Below are 26,891 nucleotides of genomic sequence, written 5' to 3' on the forward strand. Positions count from 1 at the left end.
TTTCATAAATAGTTGTCACTGTTCACCCAAAGCCTCCCACTGAGAGGCCGAGCCAATCCTCTGAATCATCCAATTATCCAGTAATTAAATCCAGCATCTGCACCATCCCTTTCTTTCCAGCTATGCGTTACACATGGGTGTGCGTCTGTCAGCTGGGTGCTACAACTTGGATAGAAATGTCCCATTGGGAGTTCTCACTTAGGACAAGTCAAATCAAATACCAAGAAGTTTCACCCATGTGATGATATCAGGACACATTCTCCAGACTTCCGCAGTAAATATTTCCTATCGACGGGTGAAAACATCATACTTTTACTTGTCATGTGTTTCTCTCTCTCTCTATAGTTTATGAACAATTTTACTGAAAGGCAACAAGAAGCAAACATATATTATATCAGCATCCACAGTGTCACTAATGACTAGACATACAATCTAATAAGTAACTGAAGTAGCCAAACCATAATTCAAAATGTTTTCCTCTAAAAGGGAAATGCTGTATATTGAGAAGTTCAGCTCTGTTTTTACACATTTACACAATGCTCCGAAATGTCATGTAACCAGTGTGCAGCTACACACACACACACACACACACACACACACACACACCTTCCCATGAGAATGGACCACATAACATGCAACCTGGTGCATCACCTTCTGATCATCATCTGCATAAGCACTGCGTATCTTTACAGCGCTATATAAATAAATGATGATGATGATGATCTGCTTGGAGAACATACAGCCTGGTCACTGTATATGGTTTGTGCACCTGTTTCTTGTTACAAATAAAACTAGTGGACAGATTGGTAATTAAATTCAAGGGGATACTCACTTTTTTCTCTCCTATTAAAGGGGCAGTTCACCTTCAAGTTAAAGGGATACTGTCATGGGAAAAATCATTTTTTTCAAAATGAATCAGTTAATAGTGCTGCTCCAGCAGAATTCTGCACTGAAATCCATTTCTCAAAAGAGCAAACAGATTTTTTTATATTCAATTTTGAAATCTGACATGGGGCTATTTCAGTGCAGAATTCTGCTGGAGTAGCACTATTAACTGATGTGTTTTGAAAAAAACATGTTTTCCGATGACAGGATCCCTTTAACTTTTAGTATGGCCAATACTAAGTAACTTTTCAATTGGTCTTCATTACTTATTTTTTTTATAGTTTTTGAGTACACATACATTATAACTGCTGGATTTTATTACTCATCTTTCTATTCAGGCCCCTTCCTATTCATATATTCAGTCTCTCGTCTAAATCAGTGCATGGTTGCTAGGATAACTTGGATCCTAGTAACCATATCGCTGAAATTGCAAACTGGAGAGCTGCTTATAGGGGTGGTTCATCTTTGAGGTATCTTTTAGTATGTTACAGAATATCCAATTCCTAGCAACTTGCAATTGGTCTTCGTTATTTATATTTAATTGTTTTTGAGTTATTTACATTTTTCTTCTGACTCTTTCCAACTTTCAAATGGGGGGGGGGGGGTCACTGACCCCATCTAAAAAACAAATGCTCTGTAAGGCTACACATCTATTGCTATTGCTACTTTTTATTTCTTATCTTTCTATTCAGGCCTCTCCTTTTCATATTCTAGTCTCTTAATCAAATCAGTGCATAGTCGCTAGGGTAACTTGGACCCTAGGAACCAGATTACGGCAACTGCAAAAGGGAGAGCTGCTGAATAAAAATCTAAATAACTGAAAAACCAATTGCAAATTATCTCAGAATATCCCTCTCTGCATCATACTAAAAGTTAATGTAAAGGTGAAGAACCCCTATAAGGCAGCTGCTAGCAATCTGTGTTCCTTTGCTGCAGGTTGCAATGAGATCTGATAAGCTGCTTCACCACTTCTGGTTCCATGCATTATGTCTGAGAGGCTGCCATTAGCTTCTCTGGCCAAACTTTACTCTGCCAAGCCTTTGTTTCTGGAGTTCCCATTACTTCTGCTCTCTCTTTCTTTCACCTGTTTTTATCCTGTTCCCTTGCCTTTATTTATCCCCTTTGTCTGGAAATCCCTGTTCTTTGGCTTCCTTATTTTCAGTTGCCTAGCTTTCCAATACAGGATTTGTCCCAGGCTGTTTACTGTTGGCCAGCGATTTTCCTTTACAAATAGTCGCAGAGGAAAGACACTCAAAAGGTTTGAAAGGCTGCGAGAAGGAGCAGCTACCGTTGAATACCTTGACTGTATCTTGTTTCACTTGAGATTTCACTTGAGACACTGAGCATTGTGAAAAGGAAATGCTGCAGAACTCTTAATGGGGTTAGAAGCAAACAGTAACAAATAACCAACACAAGAGCACATAGCAAACAGTCCCTGAACCCTTTAGCACCCAGTTACTGTCAGACCAGTAGAACCACATTCCAACTGTCAGGTACAGCAACCAGTGAGTCAGGGCAAGCGTTGGAAGAAAACAAGATTGAACTGAAGCCACTTCAGCTGGTCTGGGTGAGACTTTTTCATCTCTGAGCATCATCAGCGTGCCTAGCTCAGTCCAACAGGAGTGCAAAAGGATTTTTATGACCCACCTCAAAGGCTTCTGACTCTAAATATCACATTTATTTAAAGGGGAACTATCGCAAAAATGGAAATGTAATATTAGCTTCAGCATATTGAAATAAGAAACTTTCTAAATACAATCAATTAAAACGTCTGCACTGTTTCTGAAGTAATCAAGTTTATCTTCACTATCCCTCTCTCAGCATCTGTTTCTCTTCATTCAGCAGTTGGGTGTCTGATGAATGATCCAATATATCTTATAGGGGGGCTCCTTTCCTAGAAAGTGTATTAGAGCTCACTCAAATAACTGATTCCAGTACAAACAAAATCTAACAAAATAACTGCCTTTTGCACAAATTCTGCATGTAGAGAGACATGATGTCTAGTGATTTTAATAGAGTGAGCTCTTATACATCATCTAGGTAAAATGAGCCCCCCTATAAGATATATTGGATCATTCATCAGACACCCAACTGCTGAATGAAGACAGAATGAAGAGAAACAGATACTGAAAGAGGAATAGTGAAGATAAACTTGATTATTTCAGAAATGGTACAGAATTTTTAATTGATTGTATTTAGAAAGTTTCTTATTTTAAGTACACTGAAGCTTATATTAAATTTTCATTTTCGCGACAGTTCCCCTTTAATATATTTTAGCCCATAAAATGTTTGGTATGAGAAATAAGAAATGTAATAAGTTAAACAGCATTGCCCCAGATAATAAAGATAATGTATGTATAATCCACTATTTTCGATCCTGCTGAATCCTTCGCGAAAGATTCGGGCGAATACCGAATTCACATATGCAAATTAGGGGTAGAAAGGGGAAACAAAATTTTACTTCCTTGTTTTGTGACAAAAAGTCACGTGATTTCCCATCCCTAATTTGCATATGCAAATTAGAATTCAGCCGATTCCTGCTGAAAAAAGCCTGAATCCTGGATTTGGTGCATCCCTAATAATAATTATAAACCAAGACCAGTCCAGTAAAACACAAAGCAATCAACAAGAGATCATCACCACTGTCACTATCAACACAGATAGTATATGCACTAATCCAACCAATTGTCCTGTCAAATAGCCCATGTGTTCAAATTACCTAGATTCAAACTGGAAGAACAGCAGTTTGGTCTCAATGGGTTTGTAGACATGGGATCCTAAATCGTTAGATAATTGGAACTTGCATAATAGGAAAGTGTTTGACTCTTATTAGCAACCATGGATCTGACAAGGTGATTCAACGCTTTCCTGGATATGGGAAAAATTTCCCCTACAGTGTCAATACTCCACTTGGTTCAGTCCAAGTTGAACAAAAATAAACACTCGTTTTTCTCCTAAAGGGAACAATGAACTGCAACTGTAAACTAAGATACATATACAATATGTAAATAAGATGCTAGACTTTCTCCATCTTGATATAACAACATTCTTGGGATTTATTATAAAGGGAAAGCAAAGGACTCATTTTAATGACTATAATTGAAGTTTTTGTAGATAATGGCCAGGTACAGCCTGGTTTAGTAGGAGTGACCCAACCTGTTGTTCTGCACGTCTGGATATAAACTGAAATGCATGAACAAGAATGGTGCAGGGCGAAACAGTCACACTGAGGGGCACATTTACCAAGGGTCGAATTTCGAATTCATGTGAGTTATTTAAAACTCCCATAATAAACTCAGATTCGACCAATCAAAATGAATTAATAAAATCAAAACTTTTCAGCTCTGACAAATTTAATCAACATGAAAACTTGAATCAAATTCGATTCGAATTAGAGAAACTTGAATCGAATGAAAAAAAAAAAAACTCATGTCAGGAAGGCTGCAAACATCACCAAATTAATCCCTGGCCCTCTCTTATTGACTTATACAGCAAATCGGCAGGTTTAAGGTGGCGAATAGTCAAATTCGAGTTCTTAAAGGGCCAGCGTATAATAAATCTCAAAATTTTAATTAAAACTCAAATCGAGTTTCGATAATTCACAATTTCGAAATTTAGAGTTTTAAGCCAAAGGAAAATTCAAATTATAATGCGAATTTTCACTTCGTCCCTTAATAAATCTGCCCCATAGTCATTATGATAAGATTTAGAGCAAAACAAGACTCTGTAAATACTAGGTCAAATAGGCCTCGGCAGTACTGTAACCAGACTAAAGGTACAGAAAATATAATACATATTACTAAATCTTTCCACACTGAACCAAATCAAAACAGAATCCAAATACTAAAAATTTAAATGTACGTACAATAGACAAAATAGCATCATCGTAAAAAAATGTGCTGCCTTTTCATATGGCATTAATGTTTGGATCTGGGTTGAATACTAAAGAACTGACTCTTGCAAAAAAAAGAAAGATAATCAGTATGCATAAATACAAAACCAACAAAGCAAGAGAAAAAAAAAATCTGTGCACCATTTCATACTACTTCATTAGAAAAAAACTTACTGGAAATTAATGTGGTACACTTGCCCTTCAATGGTTTATATTAAAGGGGTGGTTCACCTTTATGTTAACGTTTAGTATGCTTTAGAATGGCCCATTCTAAGCAACTTTTCAATTGGTCTTCATTATTTGTTGTGTATATTTTTTTAATTATTTGCCTTTTTCTTCTAAGTCTTTCCAGCTTTCATATAGGGGTCTCTGACCCCATCTAAAAAAAATGCTCTGTACAGCTACACATATATTGTTATTGGTACTATTTATTACTCCTCTTTCTATTCAGGCCTCTCTTATGGATATGCCAGTCTCTTATTCAAATCAATGCATGGTTGCTAGAGTAAGTTGGACCCTATCAACCAGATTGCTGAAATTGCGAACTGGAGAGCTTCTGAATAGAAAGTTAACACAAAAACCACAAATAATAAAAAATGAAAACCAATTGTCTCAGAATATCACTCTCTGCATCATACTAAAAGTTAACTGAAAGATGATCAACCCCTTTAAAGGAGAAGCAAACTCTAAAGTTAAAAAAGCCCTACCCCTCTACCCTACATTAACTTTTGGGTTTGCTTCTCCTTTAACATAAAGGGAGTGTGCACCCAGCAAAAGATGAATCAAATATGACATTGAAGAACAGAAAGCAGAACATGAAGCCAAAGGACTCACTTTGGGCAAGCAGCTGAGATATTGTTTTGCGGTTGTCTTCAGAGCCTTCAAACTCCTTTGCTGCAAGCTGTTTGTTTGCCGTGTCCATTCGTTCTGCAGAATAAAATGAAGTTCACTTTTTATTCCACATATGGTATACAGGCTGGCCCTTCTGCTACACTTGCAAAACACAGAAGATGGGATTGGAAAAAATAGAGGCAAAAGTTGCCTACAAAAGCAATGCGTTTACTCTAATGTATCACAACCTATATAAATTAATTTTTCTAGCAGAGTGAACAAAATGGCAATTCATTTGGCAAAACAATGTAACCAGTGTAAGGATATGTATCTACCTCGCAGGTCCCTGTTAAAGTCGTGTATCCTTCTGATCTCCTCCTCTAGCTTCGTTCTCATGGCTTTCTCCAAGGTTTCTCTCTTGGATGAGGACTTCACAAGATTTTCATAAGCTTCTGAGATTCTCTGGATTTCCATTTCCATCTGACACAAACACAACAGAATGTATTTAGAAACATATACGGGGAGTCCCATTTACTAACGGTCGAATATCGAGGGTTAATTAACCCTCGATTTTTGACCATCGAAGTAAAATCCTTCGACTTCGAATATCGAAGTTGAATGATTTACCACAAATACTTCGATCGAACGATCGAAGGAAAAATTGTTTGATCGAACGATTAAATCCTTTGAATCTAACAATTCGAAGGATTTTCCTTTGATCAAAAAAAGGTTAGAAAGCTTATGGGGAAGGTCCCCATAGGCTAACATTGGTGCTCGGTAGGTTTAAAGTGCCGAAGTAGGTAGTCAAAGTTTTTTCTAAAGAGACTGTACTTCGACTATTGAATAGTTGAATGATTTTTAGTTTGAATCGTTCAAAGTCGAAGTAGCCTATTCGATGGTCGAAGTACCCAAAAAAAACTTTGAAATTCGAAGTTTTTTTAATTTGAATCCTTCACTCAAGCTTAGTAAATGTGCCCCGTAGTCCTTGCCCTAATCAAATTCTAAGATGATGAAGTTGTAAATGTGCAGAAGGAGAACATAAATGCCTAATACTAATTGTCTGAAATGTTCTCAGTGTCATCGCGGAAATATTTGTGCCCAACATGTAGCAGGTACATCCTATGCAATATTCATTGTCCTGACTTGTTCGAGGAAAAACAGGATTTACACATCATACATTATTATTATGATTACCCTTTATATAGCAGTTCTTTACAGTGCTTTGTCATCATTCAAACCAGCCCCCTGCTCCAAACGAGCTTACAATCTAATTATATTCACATACAGGGGATCATTTATAAACAATGGGCAAATTTGAACCTGAGCAGTTACCCATGACAACCAATCAGATGTTTGCTTTCCTTGTACTCCTTGCAGCTGGCTGAAAAAATCTAATCAATGATTGGTTGCTATGACTTACTGCTAGGGTTGCCACCATTTCTAGAAGGAAATACCGGCCTCCCTTTATATTTATATTTTTTCCTTATTAATAACATTGGGATCAACCATCATTTTCATGATAAAATGAGCATCTAAGAAAAAGAATTTACCTTCTGAAACCTAGCCACTTTATCATAACAATCTTCCAGTTCTTTTCTTAAAGATCGGTTCTCTTCTGATAAAAGGCTGACCATATTTTGGGCCCGGGAAACAATAGTAAAGGGGTCGTTTTGCATCTGGGAATATGGTGAAGGTACTGGAGGAGGCCTCAACAATACAGGGTCCATCTGTTGTTGCTGTCCAAATTGAGACTGAGGCGAGCGATAAACATCCCCTTGCTGGAACACAGGATTGTACACAGGAATGTGATGGGCCCTAGAAGGCACAGTATAGAAGTCCCCATGGCTTGGTGATGGAGGATGTTGCTGAGAAGGTGACATGATTGTTGGTGACTGCAGAAGGCTCATAGATCCCAAGGAGGTGAGAGAGGAGGTGGGACTGTGATAATGTGAAGGTCTGTGCTGGATCTGCTGCTGGACATCCTGATTCTGCCTAGAAAAACAAGAACATTCAAGGAATTAAAAAAATATCCAGTCCAAAGTCTTTAATAGCAAGGTAATCCATAAATGAAGTTACTATCTCCGAAAGATTCAGTAACTAAAGGGCTTGATAGTTAAAAATGCTGGGAATTTCAGTACAACAGGTGCCAGTAAGAAAAAGGGGAGTTGCTGTACAGGAACACCTACACATGACAATTAATGTTACTATGCAATACTCGGATAGTGCCTCATTGCAGGTATAAATGTGAGGTAAGAATGCTAGATAAAGGGGATTATTAAGATGTGAATCACACAGTCACTCCTCCCTTATGCTAAAAAGAAATGCAGTCTCCCTTGAGAGATTTCCGGAGCACAAAAAGCCACTATATAGGAGACACCCAGATAGCAAGGTTCCAGATGTGGCAAGGCTCCCTAGCAATCAAAGACACAACCTGAGAATGTACAGAGAATGAGCCACATATGTTGATAAATAGCACACTTCTTTACATGCACCAGAATTCAGAACTTTGTACATACATGAAAATTGGGCACCCTGCCCATATAAACAGAGCAGATCAAACAGGCATGTCAGAGTGGCTTCTGCTTCACTATGAATGATTTCTCTCCTGGCTGCTGTCCTTTAGATGATGTTTTGGAATGAAACAAATGCAGGCGTATTTTATCTGCCGATTACTACAGCACTTGCAGGCAAGTCTCCAAGCTTTGTATAAATCAATAGACGTTAGCTGTAATATAACAACTGTCCTCCCCGCTGACATTGGCCCGTCTATTCCCGCATGATTTTCAAGTGCAAGAAGTAAATTCAGGGATTCCTGACGGCCGGTTCCTCTTTCTGTTTCAGCTGAAACTGCACAGACCCATTGTAGTTTCAGCCCGTATGCCCAAGTATGGAGAAGGTGGATCAGTGTAAAGGAAAACTAGGTCAGATCACTCTCACTCTTATGCTCCCTTCAGAGACAGCGGAACCAGGCATTATGACTGTACAGGACTGGTTTCTCTACATCATGTCATTACCTCCATATAATCTTAAACACAAGTTTATTTAAAGGAAAACTATACCCTTAAAATTAATACTTGGGAGTTTATGTCAAAGTGGCATATCAAAGAATCTTGTCATACCGATATATATATATTTAAGTAAATATTACATCTCTTGCCTTGAACCACCATTTCATGATGGTCTGTGTGTTGCCTCAGAGATCACCTGACCAGAAATACTACAGCTCTAACTGTAACAGGAAGAAGTGTGGGAGCAAAACACAGAACTCTGTCTGTTAATTGGCTCATGTGACCTAACATGTGGTTTGTTTGTCTGCACCGTGAATCATACGATCCCAGGGGGCTGTACTTGTTTTTTAAAATGGCAATTTTCTAATTATGATTACCCAATGGCTCATACTACTAAAAAAGTATTTTATTATGACCATGAAGCAGGGTTTTATATATGAGCTGTTTTAAGCAATATATCTTAATAGGGACCTACATTGTTTGAGGGGTATAGTTTTCCTTTATTATCCAAAAAAACGGAGAGCCGTTAAATCTGCTCTTATAGCAGCTAACCAAGTTATATGTCAGGGATCTGCATCTAGGTGCTCCCAAACACATATAGTAGAGACCTGCATGGAGCTAGTCCTTCTTTTGCATTTCCCTGAATACCGATCACACAACTAATCAACCATTTCTGGGTATTCTGTGGCTATGTGTTCCGATGTGTCGGTGTCAGTAAATGATGCAAACAGATTTTTAACCATATATTATTAAAGGGGCCAGATATAGGAACCCCTTTTATATGTACCTCATAACAAAAGCCAGAGAAAAATGTTAAAAACAATGTGCCATAAAGCATCACCAATATGAGCCAATTGTTTCCTACCTTTAGATTGCAGCCCTTATGGGCAAGGACCTACATCATATTTTTTATTCTGTAACCCGTGTATAAGCAAGACCCATGTTTGCTGACTCTATTTAAATGAATAATGACTTCAGCATCACCCTATGTCTTGCTGTCAATGGCTTCCATAGAGAGTGTGAGTTTCCAATTGACCCCAACTGTGTCCATTTCTTGTGTGTACAGAGAAAGATTTACTAGTTGTAAATTATAAGGATATTAAAAATGGCCAAAGAGTTTTATAACTATAACTTTCATACAGGCCATGCTACTCCAAGGTGACATAATAAAGTGAATAAAGTACCCCCTCTTGTAAAATATAAGGATGTTATACCTGTAAGTTACCAAGGAGTTTCATGACCATATAAAAGTCTGAGGCTGAAGGCTGAGTGTTTGTATGCAAGTCATGGAACTCCAAGGTGACTTCTAATATCCTCATATTTTGCAACAGGGGGTACTTTATTTATTATAATACAGGTATGGGACCAGTTATCCAGAATGCTCGGGATCTGTCATTGGAAAGTTAGGTTCATCAGTGCAACAGCAAGAACCCGAATAAAGGGATTTGGTAGCAGTCTGTAACTTCATCAGTGACTTAAAGGACAAGGAAAGGCTAGAAATGCTGTATTTTGTATACTAAACATATGCATGAACTTACTGCACCACAAAGCCTAATCAAACAAATGATTTATGCTTTCAAAGTTGGCCACAGGGGGCTGTCATCTTGTAACTTTGTTAAACATCTTTGCCTGACCCTGACCCTGCACATGCTCAGTGTGGTCTGGTCTGCTTAGGGATCGTCATAAACAAAGCTGCTTGAATTCTGCATGGCTGGTAAGTAAGGCGGGGGCTCCCCCTGCTGTACATAAGTATGATTGTATCCCAGCTCAGCAGTTAGGGACCATCTGACAATTCCTATCCACAGCAGTAACTGAAGGGAGAATTTCACTGCAAACAGTCAGGTACACATTTTTTAATTAAAGTATATTGGAGATAGGTTTCTTTTTCGTTAAAGAAAGTAAAAATGGGATTTTATTTTTTTGCCTTTCCTTGTCCTTTAAAACGAACACCAATGATTATCCATCCATAATACACCATCTACAGCAAATACTGACTAAAACAGGAACAACTGGTTCTGTTCGTAGGAATCCAAGATGTTCAATAAACGGCAGGATCAGTAATGTGACTACTTGTGTGCACAGTTCAAATCCCGGCATACACAAGAGTCTGGTATGGACTTAAACAATCACGTGGCTGTCGGAAGGTAACACCCCAAGTATAAATATTTTAGTATGATGCAGAGATATTCTGAGACAATTTGCAATTGGGTTTCACATTTTATTATTTGCGGTTTTTGAGTTATTTAGCTATTTAGTTATTAACGGCTCTCCAGTTTGCAATCCAATCAATCTAGTTCCTAGGGTCTGAATTACCCTAGCAACCATGCATTGTTTTAAATAAGAGACTGTATATGAATAGGAGAGGGACTGAATAGAATGTTGAGTAATGAAAAGTAGCAATAACAATAAATGTGTAGCCTTAGGGTAAGGGCACATGGGGAGATTACGGGAGAGTCGCCTGGCGACTAATCGCCTCTTCTTCTGGGCGACAATCTCCCCAATCTGCCTTCCCCTACCTTCCCACCAGCTATAATGAAAAGTTAGTTTCCTCGTGAGGCGACATCAGAAAACGAAGCGCCGCGAGTGCCATCCTGCTGGCAATTTCTCATTATAGCTGGCGGGAAGGTAGGGGAAGGCAGATCGGGGAGATTGTCGCCCAGCAGAAGAGGCTTTTAATTGCCAGGCGACTAAATCTCCCCATGTGCCCCTACCCTTAAAGAGCACTTGCTTTTTAGATGGAGTCAGTGACCCCCTATTTGAAAGCTGGAAAGTTTTCCCTGGAAGGGGAAAACATTTTTTTCTACCTTGTTTTGTGACAAAAAATCACGAGATTTTAATCCCCGCCCATAATTTGCATGTGCAAATTAGGATTCGGGTTCAGTCCAGCTGGGCAGAAGGATTCTGCTGAATCCTGCTGATAAAGGCTGAATCCCGTACCGAATCCTGGATTCGGTGCGTCCCTAGTTTTTTTTTTTGGAGAAAAAACTCCATTCAAGTTTAGTCTAATTCGATTCCAGTTTTCAGGTCGGTAATAGACGTTCAAATTTTCTCTTAAAAAGGATACTATTCAAGTTTCGAGGTCTTTCAAGGTACAGAAAACTCTAACATGAGACTTTTGATAAATCAGCCTCTTAAGTTTTTAACATAATGTCCCCTAATGGGATAAACAAGGCTATTTACAATTTCAAACATTTTAAAACCCTCATTTTTCTGTTATGGTACCTCCTGTACTGATCAAAGGAGTTTGCTCGGGGGTTACTTCACTATGCACAAGGTCTCTCCGATCAGAAGCCATCTGCACAGGGTGCCCTCAGTATCCCTAGCTGTCATGGCAATGACTCTGGAGGGATGAAACAGCTTCTACATGGTGAGCACGTTTCTCGCCTTCCCCTCCATTGAAGTTACAATTGTGTGTTAAGTTACATTGCATAAAAATAGCAGTCTACTCTATGTCCCTACTTTTCGGAGTTTGCTCAGCACTCCAGCAGTACCCATGTTTTATCTCTGCATTTACACCATACAACAATATCTAGATTTTACCAGTACCTATGTAACAACAGAAGTATGTATATTGGGGTAGCATGAACAGGGTCACCTCGATATATTCTTAGCAACTTGTCATTTGGTTTTATTTTTTTTACAGATTTTGAATCATTAGATGGTGGAGCTGCCAGACACAAAGCTAAATAATTCAAAAGACATAGAAATTAAAAAATGAACCCCATTTGCAAATTGTCTCAGGATATCATGGTCTACATTATATACTAAAAGTTAAGGCAAAATGTCATTAATAAGTGAATTAGCACTGTCTCTCTGTTGCAGTGAATGATAAATTTAGGCACACACAAAATGTTTTCTTAGAGCATAAGAACTATGTAGTTTACCTGGAGGCACCATATTCTGGAGGAGGCTGGTATCGGACCATAGGCCCATCAGAACGGTTCTGTAAGCTGCCTCTATGTTCCCCATAGTGGAATCCTACTTCTTTCGATTTTCCTTGCAATGGAAGAGTTGAAATGTTTTTGAAGGGGTAATCAGGGGGAGGGCCTCTGTGCTCAGTTACTTTCTGTCCACCACATTGAGGGGGATTCTTAAACATATCATTGGAGTCAGAGTTCTTGTAGAAGTCCCCGGGCTGTGGGGAGAGAGGGGCGCTAGTAATTGGAGCATGGGCCTTCACCCCACTGGTGGCTAAGGAAAGTTGCATAAGCCTCTCGCTTAATGAGCGCACATGACCATGCTTGAGGTCCTTCAGCCCATCATCCTGATGGACTTTTCCTGGACTAACTCTCTGAACTGTCGGGCGACCTTCAGTCCTCATTTTCTGATTTGTCACACCAGTTACATAGAAGGCAGCTCCAACGCTTGTGTGAGGCTGTCCTCTAAAATATTGAGACTGGACTTTGGCCTCCTCATAAGTAGGGAGATCTTCACTGTTCTGAGATCTCAGTGGTATCTGTTTCTCCATCAGATTCTCCACCTGGATTTCCTGCCCTTGTGGCTCCTGGCGGGCTGCATGTGGAACTAACTGGGGGTCTTGTAGGGTCAGACCCTCATTTTGGGAACCTTGACCACCACCATATGAAGGCACGTTGCCTGTGGCTTGTTGGTGCAGTGCCAATAAGTTGCGGTTCTCATTAGGATTCCCGTAACGCAGCTGCTCCTGCAGCAATCGCTGCAAAACTGTGGTGGCTGCTTGCTCTTCTGAAGTCCTCATCTCCAGTGTCTGCTGAAATTCAAATGACCTAAAGCAGAATAACAGCGTATTACTGCACGAAAGCTACTGTGCTCTCTAAAGTTACTGCCTGCTTCAAACTTGTATTATTAAGAGGGGTCATTTAATTCACCTCATTTAATGCCAATTTCACAAGAAGATTTAGCTGCCAGTTAAATAGGGGTGCTACAAAATAGAAAAGGATTAAGAGGGAGACTGTACTACCTGTAAAGTGAAACTCAAAGATTACACTAGAGAATTATTCTAAATTATGACCTCTGCTGTTTTCACACTTTGATTTTAGAAAAAGTTCAATTATTTATTTTTTTTTTACCTATTTCTGCTTTCTTTCTGCTGTCGCAGACCACTGGCTTGATGTGTTTTTGTTCATGAGGGTAACGGGTCCAAAAGAAAGAATCCTCAATCTGTAGTAATCCTCAAACTGTAACACAAAGATACATTAATATACAAATGTTTGCCTTTTAACAAGAGCGTAATAACTACAAAGCATGCAAGCATCTAAACTAATGGCACATTCTTGGGAGCTCACAGGTTTACAGAACGCTTTGGAACATATCACATGAATATTTTCAATACAAAAGTGAAAACATCCCCTGCAATTTCCCTATGAAAACTACAGTTTTTTGTTATGGGAAAAGCTAAGAAACACTACAAGGCATGTCAAGAGATGTTCAGGTTGCAGCAATACCACAAATATTTACTAGCAAGATGGGGATTTACATTATATTCACAACAAAGAAACGTGTCATGTAAGAGAAGTAGGTAGAATGTGTGTGAACTGCAAAGAACAGGATACAAGCACCCAGTCCACATTCTTTCCCGATGAGTTTATTATTTGGCTATGCTTAGTGTAGTAAGCCACCTCTTTCCTTTTGGTAGTTTTGTAACACACAGCAAGCACTGTAGGTGTTTGCTTTTTGATCGCAAAACTGCCTCTCCAGAGGCTGAAAGCAGTAACCACAATGCCATTGGAATATAGTAAAATGATTATATATACCTGACCCTAACCCACAATGGACCTGTAATATTTGGGAGCAGAGAAAAAGTCCAGTTTTGTCAGTGGGCGGAGACTCTAAATGCCCTACCAAAATCTGACCCAACCCAAACCTGACATAGTTGCCCGAAAATTTTGCCTGACCCGCAGGGTCGTACTAGTTTTAAGTCAGCATGCACAGCACTAGCACCTACATCAATCATAAAATTGATATATTTAAATAATACACAAGAGCCATGAATATCCTGTAAATTATATGCTTATAAACGGTGCTTAGTGATGTCATTTCTGTCACATGACTCACTGAAACTTGTGTATTATAATAAAAAAGTACCCCTGTTCCAAAACAGGAGGATATTAGAAGTCAACTGAGAGTTATATGACCTGTATAAAAACACTCGGCCTTCACCCTCATGTTTTTATATAGTCATGGAACTCCTCGGTAATAATATCCTAATATGGGGGTACTTTATGCACTATATTCTTCTAAATTAAAAACTGACCAGAATGGCATTCATGAGATGCCTAAATAATTCGGCTGATATACTGTACGATGTTTTTTGAACACGTTTTTTTAAAATTCACATCATGAAGTAAAACCACCAGTGTCTTAACATTCAAGTGGAATTTGCACAAACCTATTCCTATATCCTATCATTTGCCATATTTCACGACAATCATCCACAATGCTTCTAACGTAGGGTGATTTCTTTAGAAGCATTAAACAATGCTGCATGTGCCCAATAAGTCAGGCATCTGATGGGGTGTCTCTAGGGTTACCACGTTTCTTCTTCTCAAAGTCCAGACAGAGGGCATGCGGTGATGTCAAGGGCAGAGTTGATGACATTGAATGCTGGTGACATCAGTGGTAGGGGTTATGATGCAGCGACCAGTGATTGGCTAAATCTCATGTCAGTCAGGGAGAAATTTGTTTGGGAGTCAGGCCGCTGAAACCCAAACTGGCAGTTTAAAATCTTAAAGGGGAACTATCACAAAAATGAAAATTTAGTACTAGTTTCAGAATACTGAAATAAGAAACTTTCTAAATACAATCAAATAAAAATTCTGTACCATTTCTGAAATATCTTCACTATTCCTCTCTCAGCATCTGTTTCTTTCATTTTCTCTTCATGCAGGAGTTGGGTGTCCGATAATCATTGACAATTAAATCCAATATATCTTATAGGGGGGCTCCTTTTGCCTAGAAGATGTATTAGAGCTCACTGTATTAATATCACCAGAAATCATGTCTCTCTACATGCAGGATTTGTGCAAAAGGCAGTTATTTGGTTAGATTTTGTTTGTACTGGAATCAGTTGAGTGAGCTCTAATACATCTGCTAGGAAAGGGAGCCCTAAAATATATATTGGATCATTCATCTGACACCCAACTGCTGCATGAAGAAAGAATGAAGAGAAACAGATGTTGAGAGAGGAATAGTGAACATAAACATGATTATTTCAGAAACTATGCAGAATATTTAATTGATTGTATTTAGAATGTGTCTTGTTTCACCATGATGAAGCTTATATTACATTTTCATTTTTGCAATAGTTCCCCTTTAACAAGTGGCAAATTTAAGTGTCCCAGTGGGTTTTCCAGATGCTACGTTTCCTAGGAGACTACAAAAACCCACAAAGAGGTCAATAATCACTTTAAAATAGCTAAGAAGTGCAGAAGCGGAGACTGGAATTCAGTTAACCATAACACTTTAAGGAAGTGTGGCACAAAAAAGCCATCACTCCATAAGGAAAGGTGCAATGTAAGAAAAAAAAATGTTTTTGGTCAGAAAAGCACAAGATTAGAAATATCACAGAGAACAAAAACTCCAGTGTAGGATTTTATTATTCAGTAAAACAAGAAGATTGTTCAAGGGTTTGAAAAGCTTTGCAAGGCACTGTGTATACATTATATCATTGTGCTGTGCCCCAGAATTGATCCCTTTTATTCTATTCCAGGCCACCCCTAAGTTAAATCACATAACTCCATGTTTTCCTTCAAGTAAAAAGATAAAAATTCCTTTGATGCTCAGCAAACATGAATGCATTGAGCGCACCTCTGCTTTGAAGTGTGTCCTCGGGATAGCAAATGATCTGAGCATCTTCTGGCTGCTCGTTAAACAGAAAGCTCCGTGTCCCACTACTAAATTACATTCAGAGCTCTAAAGGTGGATTATTTCAAAGCAACACTTTTCCATCCTCACTATTCACATTACACTAAAGTAACCAAACACCCTATCATGGTTAACCTCTCACCTCTCCATCTCCTACGACACTGGTTTTGTTGAAACCCAGTGCAACCTCTGCACGTGTTGTCAAGGGACCGTGATAAATGAAACACTTCCTGCAACGGAGGCTCTTACTCACAGCCTATAGTTTGCAATACACTTTATATTATTGACTTAGAAATATCGGAGGTCTAGAAACCAGTAAAGTCAAAGGGACGATATATGCTTATGTACACCTCTTTTTAATACGTGCAGAAAAAAAAATACATTCTGCTATAAAGCACTTATAGCGAATGAGTCGAGTTATTATAATTAGAGCTAAATAATGGGCTCTGTATAAACAACCCCCTCACATGTACGTTCTCCTGTACGACAAAACAGTGACAACAAAGGTGTGACCTTTGTAATGACTGGTTTAGAGAGTCCATTATTCAGGTGGTTTATCTGTGCACTGGTAATCTGATTAACTAGCTCACAAGAAACAGGATGTTAGTGGCTCCAGTTTCCCTGTTTAGCTCAAGAAATAAACAAAAACAATATTTTTTTTCTTAATTAGAATAACAGGCTAAAAGTATGTTGAGCACAGGCCCTATTCTATTAAAATAATGTTGAAAAAGGAGGCGCAGTGACCCTCTAATGAAAATGTTCCATTTATTTCCATAACACAGATGGGGCCACTTTCTTTTGTTAGTTTATCAAGCTGTAACGCTAGATCAGCAGCAGCAAGTGCGATGTGTAACGTTGCCTCGTGTATGTTTTCTCTTACCTAGATGAAAGAATAACAACCATATGGGACCTGTTATTCAGAATGCTCGGCACCTGGGGATTTCCGGATAACAGATCTTTCCTTAATTTGGATCATACCCTAAGTCTACCAGAAAATCATGTAAACATTAAATAAACCCAAGGCCCTAGGCAACTTGGCCTGGAAAGCCCCACCCCCCAAACGTGTGCGCATGCGTGCGACAGAGCAACGGGGGGAGGGAGGGGAGAGCAAGGAGGGAAGGGAGGGACAGCGATGGAGGGGAGGGTGTCAGGAGGGAAGGGAGACTGAGAGGAGTGGACTAGGGGTAGGGAGAAGGCAATTTTAGAGGTAGCTGCCCAGCACCCCCCTATTATTGCACCCTAGGCAGCTGCCTCTTCTGCTTACCCCTAGTTCCGGCCCGATTATATCTTAGTTTGGATCAAGTACAAGGTACTGTTTTATTATTACAGAGAAAAGGAAATCATTTTTAAAAATTTGGATTATTTGATTATAATGGAGTCTATGGGAGGCAACCTTTCCATAATTCAGAGCTTTCTGGATAACGAGTTTACGGGTAACGGATCCCAGGCCTGTACATAAAATATCCCCTCTGAAAAAATGTTTATAAATGAAAGGAGCTAATGTATTACTTATCTCATTTGAGTTGTAAGGAACGCCTTGGGATTGTGCTACAAGGGCGCTAGCCTCCAGTGACTTGTAACCACGACAGGGCCATAAGGCAGCCAGCCCATTGTCACGTCAACTATATACCAGCATATTTCATTTCATTATTTGCATTCCGGATTAAAGCAGAGACATATAGGTGTTTAGTAATAAAATGAAAGAACCAGCCCAGTATGATGAGCACACAGAGTAAACCAGAGATGTATGTATGTACATAATTCAGGCAGGCTAGGGTGTGGCAGAAGCAGGTGTATGGATCTTGGCCAAGTCTCTATGTACATACCAAAGAATCTGACTCAGGACTGGCAATGAAGCAAGGACTGCTGTAAATCACCTAAACAAAATACTCAGCCTAAACACAATTCTTCCACAAGCCTCCCTGACACTCACCAACAATATGCCACATTCTGAACGAAAGGAAACACGAATAGATCTCACAATACTGCAGCAACACGAAGCAGAAAAATGTTCTGAAATTGTTTATGGAAATGACTGATCCGGTTTATATTATTTCAAACCCCAGTGATTTGTTGCTGTGATGTGACTCATTAATCTCTGGTGTATCTGGCTGGCAGCTCTGTAGCCTTCATGGCAGACACTGGCCCTTATTCATAAACACTCGACAAATTTGCACCTGCTCAGTAACCCATGGCAACCAATCAAATGTTTGCTTTCTTTGTTTCACCTGCAGCTGGCTGAAAAATGACAGTTACTGATTGGTTGCTATGGGTTACTGCCCATGGGCAAATTTGCCCAGTGAGCCCCTGCGGCTTGTTCATTTTCACCCTACTGGAGTCAGACACAAGTGAATTCTCATCTGTCTGACACGTATGAGGGACCAATTTGAAAAATGTTCTCCACTTCACTTCTAGTATACATAAACATTTTGAGTTTCTCTTAACACCCTGTATTAAACATAATTATGATCTGTAGAAAGTTCTGTAGATAACGTCACATACAGTAATTACCAGGATGTACAGCCAACCCAACCCTTATAGCTAGGGATTTTTTTTTTTAGAGAATTATAATATTTTTTTTTTCATAACTAGAAGAAAGGAATGCATGAAGACTGTCCCCAAATGACACTTTATGCCTCCTAAATCAGTAAAGAATGTTGTATGGCCCACACCTATAAGGCACTGCAATACAGATTTAGAGGCAACAGCCCCTAAAAGTCAACCTGTACACATAATATGAAGCAATAGATTTGTCTTAAAGGGGTAGTTCACTTAAAAATTAAACTTCTAGCATGATGTAGACAGTGATATTCTGAGACAATTTGCAATTAGTCCTCATTTTTTATTCTTTGTAGATTTTAAATGATTTGGCCTTTTATTCAGCAGCTCTCTAGTTTGACACTTTAACAGCTATCTGGTTGCTATGGGCCAATTTACCAGGTAGAGGTTTCAATGAGAAAAAGAATAGAGGAGTGCCTGAATAGAAAGAAAAGTAATAAAAAGTTACAATAATAACACGTAAGCTCATGGGCCCTCTAATCATATTGTACTCTGTAAACCCTTGTTTGTATAAAAACAAATAGAAACGTTGTTTAGAATGGGCAATTCTATAATATACATAAAGTTAAATTAAAGGTGAACAACCCATTTAATGCCAAATCTCTCAGACCTGTTGGTCATATTAATGGAAAACTAACATTGCTGTGCATCGGCTCAAAACCTGACGGTAGATTCCAGGGAAAGACAAAAATAAAGGTAAGGAATGCAGAACAAAGGCAGCAGTAATGCGAGTCATTTCAATGCTTTGCATACAATTAACAAGGGAGACACTGATCAAAGGACAACTGATACTTCCCCAGCAAATCTCCTGGAGCGGAAGCAATTCAATGGGAATACAAAAAAAGGCACAGTTACCTTTATACTATCCGTAGCTGACAGTTAACCCACCTGCTGCCAGCTAGGAATAAAGTGACAAGAGCAAGAAGGCTCTGATCCTTGAGTTAGTACAGATCACATAGCTACAATGCAGATTGTATTCCATGTTCCATAATTACTAGAAACCCACATGCAGGTGATAACAGATACATTCCTCAAATACTTTCTTCTACACTTGATTATGTTTTTGGACACAAGCCCATGGGTTTTTAGCAAGATTTGGATATACAGTAGTTGAATCTGGTTTTCCTGTGATTTACAGAATGTCAAGACAGTCTTTTAGTTGAAGGAGTCCAGACCTACACAGACACTGGACATTTCCCATCAATTTTAATATGTTAACTAGGATTCGGTATGTGCCATAATGAGCACTGATCTCCAAACAGGCTATGGATAGGCTAGGATAACACACACACACATCATTGCCTCCCTCATTTTAGATAAGTCCTATTATATATTTATATATTTTATTACATTTCCCACATGTGTGCTAAAACATAGCTCATGGTACTTTTAGTTGCTACTACAGGTATGGGATCTGTTATCTTCCAGAGAAGGTTTCTTTCTTTCTTTCATACCTTAAACTTTACTTAAAAAAACCTCAATAGAATTGTTGTGCTACTAATTTGGATTTATTCTAGCCCAGTAATCATGTAGTGCAAGGTATTGAGAAATTGCAGATCAGTATCATTTTTATTTTAAATAGGACACTATGAGCAATGGTACTGCCATTTATCCGAGCATTCTGAATAATGTGCAAAAATTGGGGGCAAGGTATGAAAAAGTTGCATTGAACATTAAAATATTCTATGGTGTAGCCCAGTTGAGCTTGTATGCATTTTTATGGTTCCTATATATGAATTAAACATTATTATGTGTATACCTGTACTAGCATTTTTTTAGCTGCCATATTGCTTACCTAAATTATGACCATCCCCAAAAGCTCCAACGTAATTCAAATAGTTTGACTAATTAGGTTGTTTCTTATCACAGCTGTATGTATATTAAAGGGGTTGTTCACACTTTTAGTATGATAGAGAGTGATATTCTGAGGCAATTTGCAATTGGTCTTAATTTTTTTTATTATTTGAGTTAGTTAGCTTTTAATTCAGCAGGTTTGCAATCTGGTTGCTAGGGTCCGAATTACCCTAGCAGTATGGTTGCCACCTGGCCGGTATTTTACTGGCCTGGCCGGTAAAAATGATGGCTGATCCCAATGTTATTAATAGGGAAAAAAGTTAAATATATAGGAAGGCCGGTATTTTTTTTCCATTAAAGGTGGCAACCCTACCTAGCAGCCATGCGTTGATTTGAATAAGGGACTGGAATATGAATAGGAGAGGGTCTGAATAGAAGGAAGAGTAATAAAAAGCTGTAATAACAATACATTTGTAGCTTTACAGAGCATTTGTTTTTTAAATGTGGTCAGTGATCCCCATTTGAAAGCTTGAAAGAGTTAGGAGAAGGCAAATAATTTGAAAACTATAAAAAATAAATGAAGACCAATTAAAAAGTTTCTTACAATGGGTCATTCTACAACATTCAAGGTTGATGTAAAGGTGAACCATCCCTTTAAATGAACAGGGTTACATTTTAGGAATAAAAATCCATCATATGTTAATGTGCGGTAAAACTGTGTATCCCTACTGTTAGCTACATAAGGCAAGCCACTTGTGCTGTACAGACCTTTGGAACAAGACAAGTCCAAATACAGTTTTGGATAAAAAAATGGATATAAAGCTTGTAAAACCCTGTCATTACTTCTCCATACCATAAGGTTATTTTTAACACATCAAAATCCTCTCCTAACCAGAGAAATTCAGGACTGCTGCCCTTTCCCACTGTAACGTAATCAAGCTGCAATTCCAACATTATTCAATGTGTAGCTTCACGAGAGCTCAGCATATTCAGGGCTGCGGGATTCTTTCGCTGCCAAAAGATCGGGCCTGAGTTCTGTGTGACCTCCCATCAATAGCAGCATTATTATACCTTGGTTATGTGTAACTGGCTGGGGTGCAGAGCTGCAGTACAGATTCCTCTCAAACACATGGGACCCTCTGGCATCTCTCTTTACCCACAGATATGCATCTTCCCTGCAGGACGAAAGGCACTGTTGTGTGTTCTGCTGATGTAACAGAGGCCTGAAGCTTGTGCTGCTCTCTAATGGGAATCATGTGAGCTTTCAGTTAAAGAGGGGAGGGGATATCATGCACAAAGATTGGAGACAAGATGGACCACGTCTGTTGAGCTACCTTCGCTGCAGACTGGCTGATCGAACAGTTAACTGTACAAAATAGAAATGAGTTGTTTCAGCTTGCAGTTTCAGCTTCCTTCATAATTGCTAATATAAATAATTTCATCCAGGAAAAGTTTGGTTAAAGTTCCGTTGGACTGCCTGAGGATACTGAAAGCTGTAGTTTAGAGCGGTGGGAGTAAGAAGCTTTGCTGAAATTCAGGATAATCCGTACACACCTGTGAACTCACCCTCTATTTTCTTTGTGACCTGGGAAGTAATTATATCAGCACAGCTTACTTCCTGCTTTGGTAAAAGGCAATTTGTGCCCAGCATTTCATGGAGATTTAGTCGCAAGGCCTCACAAGGCAACTTCGGAAAATAAAGCACTCCAAATGCCATCCCGCCGGCAATTTAGATTCTACCTGCCGGGAAGGCAGTTTGGGGAGATTAGTCGCCCGAAGAAGAGGCAATTTGTCGCTGGGTGAATAATCTCCCTGAATCTCAACTTGTGTCTCTGCCCTAAGAGCTACTGATTTGTTAAATATTTGTAGGGCTCATTGAAAATGCTACCTGGATGAAGAAAGGGTCTCCTGTTTGAAAGAATATGTATCGAATCGTAGCAAGGGAGCTAGCACACGGGCAGATTCGGGGAGATTTAGTCGCCTGGCGACTAATCGCCTCTTCTGCGGTGCGACAATCTCCCCAAACTGCCTTTGCCAATGCCTGCCGCCTGCTATAATGACAAAACGCTAGCGCCAATGCACTCGCGGTGCTTCGATTTACAAAGTCACCTCAAGACTTTGGAAATCGAAGTGCCGCGAGTGCATTGGCGCTAGCGTTTTATCATTATAGCAGGCACGGCAAAGGCAGTTCGGGGAGATTGTCGCACCGCAGAAGAGGCGATTAGTCGCTAGGCAACCGAATCTGCCCGTGTGCTTGAGGCCTAAAGTGACAATTCTGAAGATACAGGAATTGGTGATGCCATTCGCAGAAGTTCCCGGTACTATACTGATTCAATCAGAAAAGTGCTTCTCTAAGGAACTTACTTAAAATGAACTCACAACACAATGATTTCTTATTTAAAGGAACAGTAACATCAAAAAATGTAAGTGTTTTAAAGTAATGAAAATATCATGTAGTGTTGCCCTGCACTGGTAAAACCGATGTGTTTGCTTCAGAAACACTACTATAGTTCATATAAACAAGCTGCTGTGGAGCAATGGCGGAAATTGAAAAACGGCTATATGGCACAGGATAACTAATGGATAACAGATAACACCATTAGACAGACAGAGCTTATTTGCTATCTGCTGTGTAACCTGAGCCTTTTCTCATTTGAATGGCTGCCCCCATTGCAACACAGCAGCTTATTTATTTAAGCAATAGTAGTGTTTCTGAAGCAAAAACACCAGTTTAATGAGTGCAGGGCAACACTGCATTATATTTTCATTACTTAAAAACACTTATTTTTTGACGTTACTGTTCCTTTAAGGAAAACTCAAATGGAAAAAACTCCATTCCGCGAGATCAGGGTTAACAACCCCAAAACTTCAATCGAGTTTTCGGCAAAAAAAATACATGTATCGCTTGAGTTTATGGCGAAAAAATACACAAATCACTTGAGTTTTCGGGCAAAACCCTCTGAAAAAACACAAACATCATGAAGGCTATTAACACCTTCAAATGGTTCAAGGGACCTCTGCCATTAACTACTACATGACCTCGACAGGTTTTAGAAGGTGTATTTTCGGATTCAAGCTATTATAAATCTTTTTTTTAAATTAATGGGTTTTTTTTAACCGGAAAAATTTATTTTTTTACCCAAAAAAATTACTTTGAAAACTCAAATTTTCATGCAAAACACAACTCAATCCGTAATAAATCTGTGCATGAATGCTGCATAGAAGCAAAAGCCTTTGTTAGGTGTAACTATTACAATGTGCTCACTTTTTGGGGCAGGGTAAAAAGAAAATCAATATCTGAAACAAATTTTCTGGCTTCTGAATCGAAGTTTGTACATGTGTTTGAACATGTGACCCAAGACCTTAATAACAAAGGGGTTAAAAGATTTCTGTAGAAGGAAGCCTCTCGGCCCTGGAGTTCTCCAGCCCAAAACGGAAACTGTGCATTCAGTGGCCAGGGACAGATCAGCAGAAAAAATTCCACTCAGCAGGAAATCCGTCAGCGTGCAGGAATCTGCAAGTACTTACCATCTAACTGAGGATAAAGCAGCAGCAGGTTCATCATTTACACTCCAATCTTCTCTCTGACTAGAGTTTTCAGGCAACACCGAGGCCTGCCAATATAATGTCACCAAGTCTCTCCTAGCATACCTTTCAAAGTGCACATTTATGAATTTGCTTATGTGTTTCTATGACATCCAGATTAGTCAGGAAGCTGAATATATGGGCTCTATATACTGGTCAGTAAGCTACCCGCTTCTCCAGGAGAGGCCAAGTCAAGGGGAGGTTCACCTTGAAGATAAAACTTTTAGTATCTTATAGAATGGATCTACAGTATTTTTTTTTTTTTTTTTATCGTTTTCAAATTATTTGCCTTCCTCTTCTGACTCTTTCCAGCTTTCAAATGGTGGTCACTGATCCCAGCAGCCAAAATGTATTGCTTTGTGAGGCTTCAGTTTTCTTGCTATTGTTACTTTGTGTTGCTCATCTTTCTAGGCAGGTCCTCTCCCTATTCATGTTCCCATCTCTTGGGTGATCCACTGCCCAGTTGCTAGGGTAAAAAATACCTTAGCAACCAGATAGCTGCAGCAATACCAAACTGGAGAGCTGCCAAAGAAAAAGCTAAATAACCGAAAAACCATTAGAATATCAATGTCTACATACATGAATTTAAAGGTGAACAACCCCTCAACTTATAATAAGAAACCAACATGAGTTAAGGCTTTGATTTTGGGTGATACAATTCTTCCTATTTAAAACATCTTCAACTTCAATGGGAAATAGGCTGCTTAATGGCACACCATGTACTACAAGGAGTATGTAACAAATGAAAATGAATTTTTGTAACACTCCATCAACAGCACTGCAGGGCATTCTTTCCAAGGACAAAAAAATCTGTCCAACATACTACTGCATCAAATCTGGCCAATCACAGATCTTCTGCAAACACACTAGGGGCAAATTAATGAGGATTATATTAATATAATCCAAATATATTCTTTGATACCTCATAATTCTTATATACAGAAGATACATTTGAATGTTCATTGTGCTTGCGAATATCCTGTAAGTTCCTGTAAATATCCTGTAAAACGTATCCTTATAAATGGTGATACCTCATATCAAGTTATAATCAGTCACACATGCCACAGGACAGAAACTCACATAGATAGATAGATAGATAGATAGATAGATAGATAGATAGATAGATAGATAGATAGATAGATAGATAGATAGATAGATAGATAGATAGATAGAAAAATACTTTTATTTCATACGAGTCGTTTCAGTCCCACTTGGGGACCTTTCTCAAGGATTAGACCTTCAGAAAGGTCCCCAGGTGGGCCTGTAATATAAAAGTATTTTTCATCACTATTACTACAAGTGAGTGTTGATCCTCTATTCACATCTATTACAATACATTTGATCATGCACCACTGGATCCTATTGGTACTGTGGGACATTATATATATATATATATATATATATATATATATATATATATATATATATATATATATATATATATATATATATATATATATATATATATATATATATATATATATATATATATATATATATATACACACACACACACACACACACAAATATACAGTCAAATCATGCTCAAGTTAGCAGGGAAATCTGAAGTTTTATGCTAAATCTGGCAGCCTGCAGGGACAAAAGCAAAATGTCAAATAAATGGGGAAGAACTAATGTTACAATGCATTTTAGTAGACTTAAAGGGCACACAAAAGAAGAGCCTCTTTAAAATCTCTAAATACCTGCCACTCTGGTTGTTCAACAGTTAATAGTAAGGCTGCAGCATCCCCTTAATCACTTAGGATTCCTTCTCCTCCTCTAACCCACTCTGTTCCCCCCAAAGGAATTTCCTTTGGCTTATGAGCATGCTCAGTTCTTCTCAGCTCAGATTACTAAATACACCCTCCAGTCTAACAGCCAATGAAGAGATAGCATTGCTGGTCCCCATAGAAACTTCAGCTGTAGGATACTATTTTCTCCTACCCCGTCTCTCCTGAGCTCAGAGTAACTTTTACAGTACTCAACCCCAGAAGTATTTGTCATCATAGTAAATTCTGCCTGTGTTAGCCTGCATTCTTTAATTGCATGAACTTTACAGAGTGTATGTGCTGTTTGCAGATATGAATGCACTGATGATGTGTCAGAGGGAAAACAGCCCCCGGGTGAAAGCTGCTATTTATTTTAGGGATTTGTAATGACACTGGCAAACGGAGGGGATGTATGCAGTAAAATAATGCCATTTGGGTGGGGGAGATGTGCCTAACTTATATACATGGTAGGAAAATTTAGGCTTTACATGTCCTTTAAGGTATGGAGATCTAAATCATGGAAAGAACCCATATGTGGGAAAACCAGAGCATTCTGGATAACAGAAAGATACCTGCACAATGCCTAGCATGCTCAGTGAGTAAATGCATTTGTTTGACTACACAACACAAAGTAGCAACCTCTACTAAATGCACTTACTATTATGACTGTAGCGCTGTACATCAATTGTCCCCCACAGTACTGAATATACATGGCATTCTGTAAGT

The 26,891-nt window shown here is 38.9% G+C and overlaps 1 protein-coding gene across 4 annotated transcripts in view; it reads right to left on the reverse strand.

The window, feature by feature from the left end:
- amot.L (angiomotin L homeolog) overlaps positions 1-26,891 on the reverse strand; it is a 48,178-nt gene that overhangs the window by 13,700 nt on the left and 7,587 nt on the right. For 3 of the 4 annotated variants that reach the window (XM_018229871.2, XM_018229870.2, XM_018229869.2), the window contains exons 2-6: positions 13,665-13,772; positions 12,501-13,361; positions 7,159-7,600; positions 5,944-6,088; positions 5,612-5,704 (exon numbers count right to left, since the gene is read on the reverse strand). In XM_018229871.2, coding sequence (XP_018085360.1) covers positions 5,612-5,704; positions 5,944-6,088; positions 7,159-7,600; positions 12,501-13,333 — 1,513 coding nt within the window. In that variant the 5' untranslated portion in view covers positions 13,334-13,361; positions 13,665-13,772. Of the gene's footprint in view, positions 1-5,611; positions 5,705-5,943; positions 6,089-7,158; positions 7,601-12,500; positions 13,362-13,664; positions 13,773-21,882; positions 22,531-26,891 lie in introns of those variants that run through there. The other variant, XM_041572750.1, reaches the window with a different exon arrangement.

This window comes from Xenopus laevis, chromosome 8L, assembly GCF_017654675.1.
Source record: "Xenopus laevis strain J_2021 chromosome 8L, Xenopus_laevis_v10.1, whole genome shotgun sequence".
NCBI classification, from domain to species: domain Eukaryota; kingdom Metazoa; phylum Chordata; class Amphibia; order Anura; family Pipidae; genus Xenopus; species Xenopus laevis.